A 15,640-nucleotide genomic window follows, 5' to 3' on the forward strand; every position below is an offset into this window, starting at 1 on the left:
TTTAAATACTTAAATGTAAGATTGGAAAATTAATAAAATACTATTATTAAAAAAAAGATCCTGTGTATTCCAGTTGTCTCCCTATTTTCCTGTTTTTCATTCTAATGCATTCAGGAGGGGAAAAGTGGTTTATGAACCTACAGATTAAATATATTGTAGTATATTTCTCTAAATATGTTCATAAAAATGGCTCCACACCAGTAAGGTTTTCCACAATGGTGGTGGAAATAAAACAATTTGCTGTTGTTTTCACACCTTGCATATAATACTAATAAGTCTTGCCAGACACAAGAAAGAATTCAGGCCAATTTCTTTTTCTCATGTTGTGACCAAATGAAAAAAAAAATCACAGATGTAGCAAATATTTAACTAATAAAGTTTAACAGAGCTGCCAGGGCAGAGATAAAAAAAAACCAACCATGAAAAACCTATAGTGATCAGGTGAACATTTATTGAAGACCTGTTGCCTTTCTAATTAATTGCTGAATTTTAATAGAGCAGATACTATTTGCATATGAATGGATTTTAGTTTATGTGTCTCTGAATGAGAGACAGTTTGGGCTAATCACCAGAAGGCTAGAGTTTTAGTTCTGCCTTAGGCATGTAGCCTGCTGGTTGACTTTGGCAGAGTCACTGTTTGTCAGCCCTAGAAAAAAGGCAATGGCAGACCCCTTCTGAAAATATTGCCAAGAAAACTAAAGTTGTTATAAATCAAACATGACTCAAATGCACACTCAATCAATCACTGTTGGATGGAACAGCAAGCAATCAGAGCAATACAGGATAGCAGCTCATCATGATTTCAGGTAGTTTTCTCATCCTATGCATATCTTAAATGGTCTGGGCAAGACGATAGGGTATCTAAATTGCTTATTATTCCCTGATATTCAAAATATCATTCAAGATACTCTTCCATACTGCCACTTTGCTTTGTTACTTAAAAACCTTTTAATTATAGACATGAAGTGATCACTAAGCTGTGTTCTCTTCCAAGTCAACAGCGAGAAGTCTAAAAACCAGATTCCATGAGTCTCAAATAAGTAATATTCTTCTTACTGTAAGGAATTACCAATGAAGATCAAAACTGAACAGTGCAATCCAGCCATACATATTGTTTCCCCCAAAAGAATTTAAATATTTATTTACTGATACCCCATCACTAGAACCCAATTACAAAAAACATGCATTGGCCCAGAAATCATTAAATGCTTTGTTTAAAAAAAGTGATGAGAAATATAGAATACGTTCATTGAATGAAGACGCTGCCAATTGATGAGACATTGACTGTTAACCCGGACAGCCAGATTTCATGCTTCACACACCAGCGGAAAATATTGAAACAAAAAGCCAAACCTATCTTAGAGTCTTACATAACACTTGGTATATTTCTCAAATTCAGTGAAATATTTTATAACATTAAGATCATACAAATAGTGAGAGATATGTGGGTTTTTAAAAGGAACCCAGAATGTGTAACTAGTAAAAAGTAATACCAATGCGAAGTAAAGAAAAACCTGAATCTATATATGTATAGCATATACTTTTAAACAAATGGTACTGAACTCTAAGATAGATGGATTGATAATTCAGAAAGATAATAATTTGCATAGTAAATTGTGGCTGATTTAGCTTAGGCCAGTGTGGAGACTAATAGCTGTACACTTTTTTTTCAAAAAGTGAGAAAATAGTACCCTGAATTTATAAATAACAGTATGTGGTATAATATCTTCTCTTTTGTACAAAGATACATATTTTTCCATGATACATCTAACAAATAATAAATAGATTGAACATAAATTATACAGAAGCAGAAAGTTGGACTTACAAGTCCCAGATTAGCAGAAAGCATCTATTTGTTTTTTCCCCCAGATCTCAATTTTTCCTATCTTGGGACATTTTCCAATCTTTACATAACTTGACTGAACAAAACTATCCTTTAAATGCAGTCAGACTATATTAGTTCTTTATGCATTTTGGATTTGTATTCTATATAGAAATCTATCTTAGAAGCAAACATTATCCTCTGGCTATTTTGCTAAGCAATCAGCCAAAATCATAGGGATTTTTAATAGGCTGTTTGCACTACACAAGGGCTGGCAAATTCTGCCTTCTCTATTTGGATGCTGAGGTTAAAACAACCTAGGGATTCATTAATTCTCAATTAACTATCATCGTCCTCCAGAGGAGGGCCTTTCACAATCTGACTTTTGATAGTACAGTATGAAGCACTTCATGCTGAAATAATCACTTCTGCAGCTTCATTAGGAGTTCAGTCATTGGTGTATATTTAAAACAGATGTAGCATATAGCTCTCTACTGTATATGGGGTCGAAACATATGCTCCTCTGTTCAAAGAGAACTACAGCATGCTCTGCTCTTGTCATTTTCATTCTCCATTTCCAGGGTTCTAAACTAGAATCAGCACACGGCAAGAAAAAGCATGTTTTCCTCAGTCAAATTGCTGTGGAACATGTTGCACTATGCCAGTAGATGTTTTTTTTCAGTACAACAGCAATAAATGGCCACTTGTAGAGGAACAGACATTTATGAAAAGAAATTCCACAGTCTGGGATTCTACTTCTCTCCCACACTTCTTGGCTTTCCTAAACCCCAAATACAGAACAAAAAAGTAAATATATAGTCAAGCAGAAAGTTAAAGTCATGAAGGACTTTTGTTCATTTGAATTCCGCATTATAACTGAGAACAAAAAGGAAGCATAACTTGCAAGAGGAAAGAAATAATTGCTCTTTCTCTCTTTCTCTCTCTTTGGAGAATGATATAGGTTTCTTTTATCAATAGTAGAAAGAAAAGAGTATACATAAGGGTATTTCAGCATATGCTTCCTTCCGGTGGACATATAAAATGAAGAAGAGGTTAAATAAAAATGCAGCAAAATGGTTTTTTTTTTAAAAAAAACAACACAAAACAACAACCCTCAGATCTGAATTGGGAAAACCAATCTGCTTGTCTCTGTCTATATTTTATGTAACTGAATTTTGCATGGGTCTGAGCTATATTATAGAAGCACACTCATTCCTGAAAGATGCATCTGATATCACAATAGATCTGTGGGAATAGCTGAAAAAGTTTTTAACTATGCTCAGAGTGAATTTGGACCTTTAAATGCCATCCTTGTGCTCTCAAGCAGAAGAGGTTAGCTAACTTTATTCTTCCTACTTGCATGTCTGTGTTATGGAGATTACAAGCTCTTCTTGTTCATTCCTACAGCTCCAAAATTTCATGTGAGCATGATCTGCTCTGGCACATTACACAGATAGCCATCAGGAAGATGCATTAAAAAGGAATGATGTTTGCAAAGGACCAGGCAAATGAATTCTTACAACATACGTGGAAACAGATTCCAAGTTTGGAACACAAAAATGAAGTTTCGTATCTGTGTAATGCTCTCAGGCTTCTCCCAAATAATATGTAGGTGAAATTCTTGGAACAGCTTTGTAATATAAGTCAACTTAATATCCATAAATTACAATTAGGGAAGCTGAGAATGAGAGAGTGACTTCATAAGGATGCCTAGTGATTTCATGGCAAACAATGAATTTGATTCAGGGAATTCAAAGGTTGCAGCCTAAACCCACAGCACAATACCCCATCCATTCTAAATAAAGTACAAAGTGGTTTACAGTCCTTATTCAATACATAGACACTCACAATATATTTTAAAATAACTATTATTTTGCTAATATACCAAAACAGAGTGGTAGAAACGGGTCAAAAATATGGCATAAATTAGTGTAACGCCACTGTAACTTCAATACTGGGTAAAAATCTAGAACTGATTCACTAACTTCTAGAATTGAACGGTCTATGAGCAAACAGGGTTTGTACATTCCACCATTAAACTAATGGATGGCAACTGATATAATCTACACTACAAACTTAATCTGGTTAAGACTCCTCAAATATGGTCCTCTTTGAGGAGTGTTTGGGATCTCTTAGCATTATCAGTGATTCTCAGGGAAAGACAATGATTAATTAAATGGTAGAACACTAAAGTAGATGTGTACTTTGAATATGATTTATAGGTATTAAAAGTGAAAAAGAAAACCAGCCTGGGTGGTATAGAAATGTTGATTTCACTTTCTGAGATTAACAGATTAAATATCTCATACTTTCCTGTAATGTTTGAGTCCTCTATCTTGAGCCATTTATTGAGAGTGTTAACAATAATCATGTAAGACATCACCTGATCAAAGTTTGATACCTGACTTTGGTGTATGAGAATCATAAACTTGCTTACGGTCTATCTGGTCTGCAAACACTTCCCCATAGATCATCCAATAGGGCATGTAAAAAATATTTTTTGCCAGTTTCCATGATGGCTCTTCGTTGGGGAAGAGGATTGCTTGCCTGGCAACACCAAAACTCATTAGCACCACCAGCATAATAATGACAAAATACATCATGTCTATCATCTGAAAGAAAAGAAAAAAATTGACAAGAGACAGAGAGAGACAAAAAGCCACTTTATTCTGCAGAATTGTTCAACTTGTCTATAAAGCAGTGGTTCTCAACCTTCCTAATGCCGCGACCTTTTAATACAGTTCCTCATGTTGTGGTGACCCCCAACCATAAAATTATTTTCGTTGCTACTTCATAACTGTAATTTTGCTACTGTTATGAATCGTAATGTAAATATCTGATATGCAGGATGTATTTTCATTGTTACAAATGGAAAAAAGTGATAAAGTACAGGTAGTCCTTGACTTATAACAGTTTGCTTAGTGACTATTCAAAGTTACAACGGTACTGAAAAAAATGACTTATGACCACTTTTCACACTTATGACCATTGCAGCATCCCCAGGGTCATGTGATTTACATTTCAATGCTTGGCAACTGATTCATATTTATGATGGTCATATTGTTCCAGGGTCATGTGATTGCCTTTTGCAACCTTCTGACAAGCAACGTTAATGGGGAAACCAGATTCACTTAGCAACCATGTTACTAATTTAATCTCTCTCTCCCTCTCTCTCTCTGTCTCCCTCTTTCTTTCTCTCTCTCCCCCTATTTCTCTCTCCCTCTCTCCCTTTCTTTCTCTCTCCCTCTCTCTTTCTCCCTCCCTCTCCCTTTCTTTCTCTCTCCCTCTCTTTCTCTCCCTCTATTTCCCTCTTTCTCCCTTTTTCTCTCCCTCTCTGTCTCCCTCCCTCTTTCTCTCCCCCTCTCTCCCTCTATTTCCCTCCCTCCCTCTCTCCTTCTCTCTCTCCCTCCCTCTCTCCCTTTCTTTCTCTCTCCCTTTCTCTCCCTTTCTTTCTCTCTCCCTCTCTTTCTCTCCCTCTGTCTCCCTTTCTTTCTCTCTCCCTTTCTCCCTCTTTCTCTCTCCCTCACTCTTTCTCTCTCCCTCTCTCCCCCTATTTCTCTCTCCCTCTCACCCTCTCTCTCTCTTTCTCCCTTTCTCTCCCCCTTTCTGTCCCTCTCTTTCTCTCTCTCCCTCTCCCTTTTTTTCTCTCTCTCCCTCTTTCTCTCTTCCTCTCTCCCTTTTTCTCTTCCTCTTTCCCTCCCTCCCTCTCTCCCTTTCTCTCCCTTTTTTTCTCTCTCTCTCTCCCTGTCTCCCTTTCTTTCTCTCTCCCTTTCTCCCTCTTTCTCTTTCTCTCTCTCCCTGTCACTCTCTTTCTCTCTCTCTCTCCCTCTCTCTATTTCTCTTTCCCTCTCTTCCTCTCAAAGATCTTCCTCTTAAAAGTTATGCTTGGGTGGAAGACTTTTTCTTTTACAGATGGGGTGGGTTGGCAGACAAGTACTCCCCCCCAAAAAAGGAAAAAAAGTGTGAATAGGCGCCCAGTAGCTAGCTTGAAGTTTGAATGACTTCTTTCTCTTGCCACCGGCTTCTAGAAGGAGCAAAAGACATCCAGCATTGCAACCAGGCGCCCTGGACTGGCCATTCCAGGGCTTCCTGCACCAGCTGACTTAGTTGTCTGCAACCTCCTGTTGTCGCTTGAGGGGGGGGAAGGGACATGGGCAGGAGAGATTCCTTCTTTCTCATCCGAGGAGGGAAGTTATGTTGGACCGTCGACTCTGTGTTTAGCCCCATGGTCCGACATTTGCAGGTAGGCGGGAACCTGCCTGCTGAGCCGCTACCTCCCCATCGGCCTCCATGCTGACCGGCTCTGTCGTCAGACCTTCCAGCTGACAAGCGCACATTCAGGGGGTTGCCAGCTGACGGGTGCAGAAGATTGAGCCGCGGCGGCCTCCCAGCCACCCGCTTCTTCGGCTGGAGCAATTGCCAGGGCTTGCATGGTTGCCAGCAGCAGGGAGCGCGTCAGCAGCCATTGGGGATGCCAGCGGTTCTGTGCCACAGAGGCTTGAGGCGCAGGACGTGGAACGGCGCGGTGCTGTGGGAAGTGGCAGGACAGGGGGGAGGGGTTACCTGCATCCTGCCGGCCGAACTCTGAAAGCCTGCCTGAATGAAGAATTTTAGAGGGAGTTAAAAGTGAGACAGGTTCCTAAGACCATCGGAAATATGTGTTTTCCGATGGTCTTAGATGACCCCTGTGAAAGGGGTCGCGACCCACAGGTTGAGAACCGCTGCTATAAAGCATAATGGTCAAATGATTTAAGCATCCGCCTATATTAACACACTATGTAAACTGCTTGGCTTGTCATGGTAATCTTCAAGTACTTGGGCTGGATCTTTGGCTATTACAGTATTATGTTCCGTTAGTGTCAAGATCTTTTAATCATGCAACTCATAATAGAAATATTATGAGAAATATTACATTTAAAATGGTACAGATGTTGTCTTTCCATATATAGCCCAAAGGCAGCAATACACATTCCAAAATAAATACAAATGTTGTGGATTCATTGGAACTATTATTGGTTGTTTCTGCTTCTGTTTGTTTCCAACTGAACTAATAAAATCTCATCTACCTACCTACCTACCTACCTACCTACCTACCTACCTACCTATCTATGTATGCACACACACACATGCACAGGTAAACATTATGTGACTTTCAGTTTTAGTACTGAGAAAACTAGCCCAATGCATAGCAACTTCTTGTTTTTTTGTTCTTGGATTAGACCAGTGGTTCTCAACCTGTGGGTTGGGACCCCATTTGGGGTCGAACGACCATTTCATGGGGGTCACCAAACAAGGCTGTCCGCCATTTTTCCCCCTTTTCTTTGGCCGCGCCCCTGGCACCCGGTAATGTATAAGTGGTTGGGGGTCACCACAACATGGGGAACTGTATTATGGGGTTGCGGCATTAGAAAGGTTGAGAACCACTGGATTAGACAGACATGGAGTCAAAAATTTCACTTATATCATTACTGAGGTGCTCCTAACTTTCAACAAGTGCCAAATCAAGTAATACCATTTAGAACTTTCTTATTGCATCAACACAGCCATAATATGTTTGAGTGGAAGCTGGGCATATATTTTATTATGAGGAATTAATTGCTGCACATGAATGTGTGAATCAGCTCTAAATTTTACTTTAAAGTCTCATTACCAGGTCTACTCTAGTATGTACTAACCTGCAAACCTTATATTTCTATCACTCCTGGTAAAATTCCATGTTTCTACATTTCTGTGAGAATGTGATGTGATATAAATTTCAAGTATTGCTGAGGAACCCATCTCACTCCATCTCAAGAATGCTTTAATGCTTTCTTTGTAAAGTAATCAAAGATTAAATATGCATGATAATAAAATAGATGCATATGGATTGCCCTTTTTGATATGCATGCAAAAAGAAATGTTTTCCCCCCCTGTGCAATGGGTATGGGACTATGGATTGTATTTTGGCCTATGGCCTATGCTACAATTAGCACTATATCAAATGAGTCAGTTAACTAAGCTGCTTTGGTAGATGTTGGAATAAATCAACATGCCAATGGTGTTCAAATGGTGCTCCAGATGTTTTGAAATTGCACTCAAGGTGCCTTTTATTAGTAGTGCTATTTTTCTTTTGCCACAGTCATTCTACTTCCATTTTCAGGTCTTTGCATTTTGTAATTTTTTTTCCAGTTTTTTTGTCTATTCTGCTGTTTCCAAGTATTTCTTTGTTGTTGTTGTTGTTGTTACCACCCTGACTCTGGTTTCATTAAATAACTCAGTTTTATATTAGATTAAATATCCCAGTTTTATATTTATTGGTTTTCCTCACATCTCAACCCCTTAATCTTATCGATCCTACTGAAATGTTTTGTTCCTGCATAATTCTATACTAGACATGCAATGAAAGCTCTGTGATAAATAAAGAAATTCCAAAATAACGAATAGGGGTGTTAAGATATTTGTTGCCATTTAAACTACTCCATCTCTTAAATAGCAAAAGCAGACTTGAATTATCTTAATTTTTATCTCAGTTCCATCTATGAGATCCATGTCACCTTAGTGAAATGTGAAATCTGTATCCCATAACTTAGCAACCTTTCCCATGCTTCCCCTATAAGTATAGACTGTGATTACTCCCACTATCCTAGCCTATATGCAAAATAGATTAGGGCTATTTTTATTCCATTCCCAGATATTCATAGTTTGAGTGACATTTGAATGTATCTGTATATGTTTTTAAAAAAACAACCAGTGATTATAATGCTGCTAACAATTTTAGACTTGTGGTCCAAATTCATAGAACTTCCATAGAATTCTGTCTGAATAACAAATAACTATGACAAGGAAAAGAAAAAAATGCAAAAGCCTTGCCATTAAAATATGTCTTTTCTCATACTGAATACTATGCTATAACAAAAGGAAGCTGCATCTCTCAGAGAAGTACTTAAGAGATGCGCTCAAAATTCACCCTAAAGTTTGTACGAAACTAGTACCACCTGCTACTGTTTTCGCTTATAACATGCAGAACAAAAAAGAAGGATGGGTAACTTTTTCTTACCATTTTTCCAATCATCATTACATATGGCCCCAAATATTTGTTCACCCCGAAGATGTCTAACAATCGGATATACCAGTAAATAATGTTGACACAATATATGACACGACCATCACTCCTGAGCGGCAGATCCTGGAGGCGAAGCACCATGCCCACCGAGAATAAGAGGATGGCAATAAGATCGGTAACATTCCAGTATTCTTGAAGCCACACCTTCACCTTCTGCAGTAGTTTCCCAGGTTCTGACATTAATATCTAGAGATGGAAAAGGAATAGCTTTGGGGTCAAAAATAATAGAATGAATGATTTGACAACTATATCCTGATCTATAATTTCACAATCTATTCACAGGACTACCAGAAGCCTTATGGAATACGGACATAAGGGAGCCAGCTAAGTAAGGCAATGTGAAAAAGCTTACTTGGTTTTGTAATAGAGTTTTAGAATACAAAGAGCTAAGGGACTCTTGACTCTCTCCCCCCCACCTCTTGTCATTCAATTTATATGATCTGTATTTGAGGTCTATTCCTATCCTTAGTACTGACTCTGATATACATATACAGTATGTATGTATGTGCGTATGTATATGTATATATATCCTGAATACCATGTACAGTATCGTTACTGTACAAAAAAAATATTTCAGGATCTTCTTGCAATTTGCCTTGTAATCCAGAGAATTTGCAGCTAGAACCAAGCTTTTGAATGCTTTATGAAAACAAACAGAGGCCATTGCATGAAGACAAGAATGCTTTGTCTATTTACATCCCTGCAAGCTAGCTCTATCAGATCATGAGTCTGAAGTACTAGTGTCTTATTTCTTTTTTGTTGTACAAGGTGAGTATCATAATTAAAAAGTGTGACTGAAAGATACAAATGTTGGTAAGTTCCTCAAATCAGGCATACACTAACATTACTTTTATTATGGCTTTTTCCAATCTGGTGTCTTCTGAAAGTGTTGGATATAATACATGCTACTCTGAGGCATTTTTCTGAGTAAATATGCATTTCAAATTTTCCCTATTGGGAAACATACAAATTATTTGCAGGGGAAAGAACTACTGCATTACAGATAGGCACATTAAAGTTCACTGTTAAATTTTACTTATTGACATACTGTAAAATCTTATGACTTGTGGTGGTTTTACAAAAAATTAAATTAGCGATCAATACTCAGTTAAATAAAATCAATTTGTATATACAGTTCTGTCACAATAACTATAGGTGCCCATAGATATCAGAAAATTCTTAAAGGTTATACAGTAGTTTGCTTAAAAGGAAAGAGAAACTACTGTGGTCACTGGATTGGACTCTAAATGTCAGTTCTAGGAGTCTTGTATTCCACTGGAAGTTTTGCAAACAGAAACAATGTGGCTTTTTTTTTCTGTTTTCCTTTCCGGGTGTAACTTCCATTATTTTAAAGCATCTCAATCCTTCACAGCACCTACCACAACACCATCCAAAGCCAGAAAAAAACCCATATTCTGTTGATGAGAGTATCTTATCGTCTTATTTACAGTAACAGATTGATCTTTAGGAAAAACCTCAGGGAACAGCTGTATTTAGAATAGTATTACCTCTCTCATCTTTTCTATTCCCATTGTAAATATGTATGAGATAACTATCCACTCTTGCATGGAAGGCCAACGTTCCATTTTCACCAAAACGATATAATTAAACAGCATCAGGTACCCAATGTAAGACATCTGTAAAGAGAGAAACCCAGTTTATCTGCCTACAGGAATTAAGTGTTCAGCTGATTCTTTATTTTTAGAAATAAAAAAAGTTCTCCTACAAGAAGGCTAATTTTTAGTTAAAGAATTCATTATGAATACAAGAGTTTCACTGCATAGTATGGAATCCTATTCTTAGGTTTTATGAATTTATTTTAAAAGAGTGTACAATTCCTTTACTGCAAGCAAAGCAAATACATCGTTGCCTCGTCTCTTTAAATGAATATAAGAAGCAAATCAGTTCATGAAGAAACATAATCAGTGCAAAAATTTAACTTTAACAATTTAAACCCAATTCAGTAGATTTTTATAAACTTAGTAAAAGGGCATATAAAGACCACCACTCTAAATCTATGAAGAGTAGTTATACAATGTAAACAAACTGAATAATGAAGCCTTTACAAATTAGGGTCACTAGAGGTAAAATGATAATTGCTCCTTACAGTATAGAACCAAAATTTAACAATTGGTGCATTGTAGAACTCATAGATTTTATGTCCAAAGGGGATCAATCTATGTCTGTTTTGAACCTCCTCTTCCTCCTTCTTTCTTGCTGATGACTCTCCATTGCTACGTCCCAACATTGCCTATAAAATAAGAAAACATTGAATAAGTGGATGAGAGGAAGCCAAATAGAAATAAATGTAATTTGATATTCAGTATTATAATAAAGAAGCTGAATAAAAATCAATACTGTATTGAAATACTGACTGCATTTTCAAATGGTAAACCAGTATCGTATCAACAAACAAAATCTAACTTCAATTCACAAATTTCTTGGAATACGCAAAAGGATTGCTTCTATTTGCTTGTTGATTTGTCATTCTCAGGATTAGTGGGTTTGAATCAGGAAAAATGAAAACATACAACAATGAGTGGAAGGACCACAGGACTGACAATTGTAGTGTTGGAATAGCAACATAACAGGATCTGAGTGGTTGTGAAAGATACTTATTTCCTACTTCACATTTGGATCCAACGTTGTGAGCTACAAGAACAGCATCTGCCAATAGAACCAATCCTATCTCTCCTTTTCATACGTCCCCCCAAAAGTGTGGAGTAAGACAACCATTTGGTGACAGCAAAAAATTAAGAGTTTTCAATATCTCTTTATTGCCACCTACTGCCTATCTGTAGTTTTGCACTCCAGATACAATAGCCATGCATGGGAGAATATCCTGAAACAGATTTAGGGCATGTTAAAAGAGTGGAAGATAGACTTGAATGAAGAAAATTTTTGTAGAAGTGTAGTCTTAATCAATTTCCTATCATTTAGTGATGATCCTTATTTTTATATATCAGGTATGTTAGCTCTACTAATTGGATGAAACTGAATATGGTCCTAATTTTTTGATAAAATGGAATGATATTCCTTAGTGTTTCACAGAGAACTCCAAAGTTTTTTCTTTAACAAGTGAAGAGAGTAATGTATGAGAAAACAAAAGAAATAGTCTTTCAGAACCAAGAGAACACTCAAAAGTATTATCGGTATCCTTCACTGATTTAGATCATTGCGATGTAAAATGAAATTCTTTTAAAATTATTTATTTCATCATTATAATATCTATAATAAATAATTATGATTAATAATAAATCATTGTTAATGGTATATTTACCAAGCTGAATTGAGGCAATTTAGGAAGATAATGTTTGATCTGTTGGAGGGAGAAAATGGCCTGCAACTAAATATATTTGCTAAAAGAAAAGATTGCAGTTTTCTAATCTTACTCTTTACCTATTTATTTATTGGAAATGTTTTGCCAATTTGTTTCCCCCCCCCCAGCTAATTTCCTCCTATAAAGATGCAAGAGGCTTTTTAAAGGTCATGACAGTTTTGTAGAGAGATTCACTTGTTATCATAGAAAAGGGGCAAAGTTAAGATTGGACGCAATTTGTTTTCAGGAATGTTGGCAGAATATATCTTTAAAGGTGTTGTAAATTAATTTTAATTGCGGAATTTGTATTTTAAATTGTATTATTGCTTTGGTTTATTTTGATGCATTTATAAGATAGCATAGTAATGAATAAGTTGATTAATATATTACTTAGGTTAAATAATTAAAATCTTAACAATGCTAAATATTCTTATTATAAATCCAAGACTGCAAATCATGTGAGGTCACCTTATTCGAGATTTAAAAGGATATTCTTGTAATCCCTTCCAGACATATTTAAAATTTCAAGAATTTTTTCGATTATTCTACATCAAAAAATAAAGAAAATCTTTAATGAAAAATTGTTTGCAATGAAATGATCCTGCTGTATATTACATGAAAGAATTGGTGGAAGTCAATCCATGGTTTATACCTGGTCAAATTGTCCAAACAAAATGCAAATATAATTAAATAATATGATAAGATTAAAAATGTGAAAAAGTATTATAATGTATAATTATATTTAATTTATGACTTCAACTATTAGTATTTATAAAAATGTGTAGATTTTTATCATAAAGTTTGGATTTTTTATTTTATTTTTTACAATAAAAAAGCAAAGTAAAAAAAATAAAAATGAAGTTATAAAAACAAAAACATAAACAATATGAGTAATCCCCCCCCCACACACCAAAGTGTGTATCTGTGATCTTGTGAAAAGATACATTTTAAAGATTCATATTCAATATTTCTACCTAGAATAACATTTATATAAGTAAAGGTAATTATGAGTCTTTCTTTCTTGAATAGTGATATTTAACATAACTGGGTATATACATCCTTAATATGTCTTGTCTGAAATAATATCTGGATTAAAAATTGGTCAATGAAAATTAGAGACTATTTTGAGGGTATGGCTTGGCTGAGGGATAGCCAATGCATAGAATGACTGAACTGTTTCTTATGTGTGGGAGGTTAGAATTTCTGAGTAATACTTTTGAAAAATATTTTAAGTAGTAATAGATTTTCAACAATTAATCAGATTTCTAATACTTTATGTATGTTGTAGTCTAGTATCATAGATTATAGAACAGATTTATTCTTGTGATTAAAATTGTTGAGAAATGGAACTAAAATCCTAATATCATTTAAAACTAAAAGTATGTGCCTAATCAAAAGCTACACATGGGAAAGTATATTATAATAATGACATTAAGATTATGTAAATGAATTCAGTAATAGAATCCTTTATCATCCATCTACCAATGTCTTTGTTTCAGTTAATGAGTGACAATAGCCAGATGATATTGCTTAATTGAGGGGACCTAAAAAAATGGAGTTTGTCTGATCACATAGTGGATAAACAGTCCTTATAACAGACAGATGGCCCTTCAGATAGATACCTATGTCACATAGAGCTTCACAGATAATAATCAGCATCTTGTTTTGCACTCAGAAGCTTACTGGTAAATAGTGTAGCTCATGATGCAGAAAGCATAGCAAAGTCTATTTGGCACTACTTATGCCACCACAATCTGGGCCAGCTGGAGCTTCAAGTTATCTTCAAGGGCAGCACATAGCAATAGTTTACCTGCGAGATGGTCAAGGAATGAGTGATTCTAAGAGCCTCTCCATTTAAGAATATGTGTGAATGTCATGTACAGGGGCTTTTCTGACCCTAGCTGTTATTTGCTCATTATGCAGGAACACATCAAGATTGTATACAGCCCAGTATGGGGGAATTTGTGCCATTGGGGATCAAAGGGTGAAAATCCTCAGAACCAGAAAGTTAAAAGACACAAAGCCATTTAGTCTTGCTACAGTTAAACTTGAATCCATCCAAACTTCAACAGTCTCCAATTGCTGGAATAAGACCTTGATAACATCCTTGGTCAACTGAGCATTGAGGTATACAATTTAGTAATGTCTGCATATTGAGCCAATAGATAGAATAGAATAGAGCTAGAAGGGACCTTGGAAGTCTTCTAGTCCAGCCCCCTGCTCAAGCAGGAGAACCTATACCATCTCAGACAAGTGACTGTCTAGTCTCTTCTTAAAAATCTCCAGTGATGGAGCATCCACGATTTCTGGAGGCAAGCTGTTTCACCAGTTAATTGTCCTCACTGTCAGGAAGTTTCTCCTTAATTCCAGGTTGTTTCTGTCTTTGATCAGTTTCCAACCATTGTTTCTCATCCTTCCCTCTGGTGCTTTGGTGAATAACGTGACCCCCCTCTTCTTTGTAGCAGCCCCTCAAATAATGGAATACTGCTATCATGTCTCCCCTATTTCTTCTTTTCTTAAACTAGCCAAAACCAAGTCCCGCAGCTGTTCTTTGTATGTTTTAGTCTCCAGACCTTTGATCATCTTAATTGCTCTTCTCTGAATTTTTTCCAAACTCTCAACATCTTTTTTGTGATATGGTGACCAGAAATGGCTGCAGTATTCCAGGTGTGGTCTTACTAGGGTTTTATAAAGCAGTGCTAATACTTCACATGATCTTGATTCTAGGCCTCTGTTTATACAACCCAGGATTGTATTAGCTTTTTTGGTTGCTGCTGCACACTGCTGGCTCATAGTCAAGAGATCGTCCACTAGGAATCCAAGGTCCCTCTCACAGTTACTGTTTTTAAGCCAGGTCTTGCCCAATCTGTATTTGTACCTTTCATTTTTCCTGCTTAAATGTAAAACTTTGCTTTTCTCCATATTGAAACTCATTTTGTTGGATAGGGTCCATTGTTCAAGTTTGTCAAGATCTTTTTGGATCCTGAGTTCGTCTTCAGGGGAGTTGGCTACTCCTGTCAGTTTGGTGTCATCTGCAAATTTGATGAGTTTCTCTTCAATTTCCTCATTTAAGTCATTTATGGAGATATTGAAGAATACTGGGTCTAAGACGGAACCTTGTGGTACCCCGCTGCTTACTTCTCTCCATGTGGATGTGGTGCCATTGAGGACTACTCATTGAATATGGTTTGCCAGCCAGTTACAGATCCATCTGGTGGTAATGTTGTCTGTTCCACCTTTTTCTAGCTTACCAAGGTTGTGGTTTACTTTATCAAATGTCTTACTGAAATCTAAGTATAGATTTCCATAGCATTTCGCTGGTCTACTAGTTTAGACACTTTATCGAAGAATGAAATAAGATCGGTTTGGCATTATCTGTTTTTAACAAACCCGTGCT

General features: G+C 36.5%; 1 protein-coding gene across 1 annotated transcript in view; it reads right to left on the bottom strand.

Annotated features, from left to right (window-relative positions):
- LOC120312229 (transient receptor potential cation channel subfamily M member 3-like) overlaps nucleotides 1–15,640 on the bottom strand; it is a 343,098-nt gene that overhangs the window by 24,064 nt on the left and 303,394 nt on the right. The window contains exons 21-24 of the mRNA XM_039352635.1: nucleotides 11,032–11,175; nucleotides 10,433–10,561; nucleotides 8,859–9,110; nucleotides 4,260–4,434 (exon numbers count right to left, since the gene is read on the bottom strand). Of these exons, the coding sequence (XP_039208569.1) occupies nucleotides 4,260–4,434; nucleotides 8,859–9,110; nucleotides 10,433–10,561; nucleotides 11,032–11,175 (700 nt within the window). The remainder of the gene's footprint in view (nucleotides 1–4,259; nucleotides 4,435–8,858; nucleotides 9,111–10,432; nucleotides 10,562–11,031; nucleotides 11,176–15,640) is intronic.

This window comes from Crotalus tigris, unplaced genomic scaffold (genome assembly GCF_016545835.1).
Source record: "Crotalus tigris isolate CLP2741 ecotype Arizona unplaced genomic scaffold, ASM1654583v1 scf7180000018464.579312, whole genome shotgun sequence".
Classification (NCBI taxonomy): domain Eukaryota; kingdom Metazoa; phylum Chordata; class Lepidosauria; order Squamata; family Viperidae; genus Crotalus; species Crotalus tigris.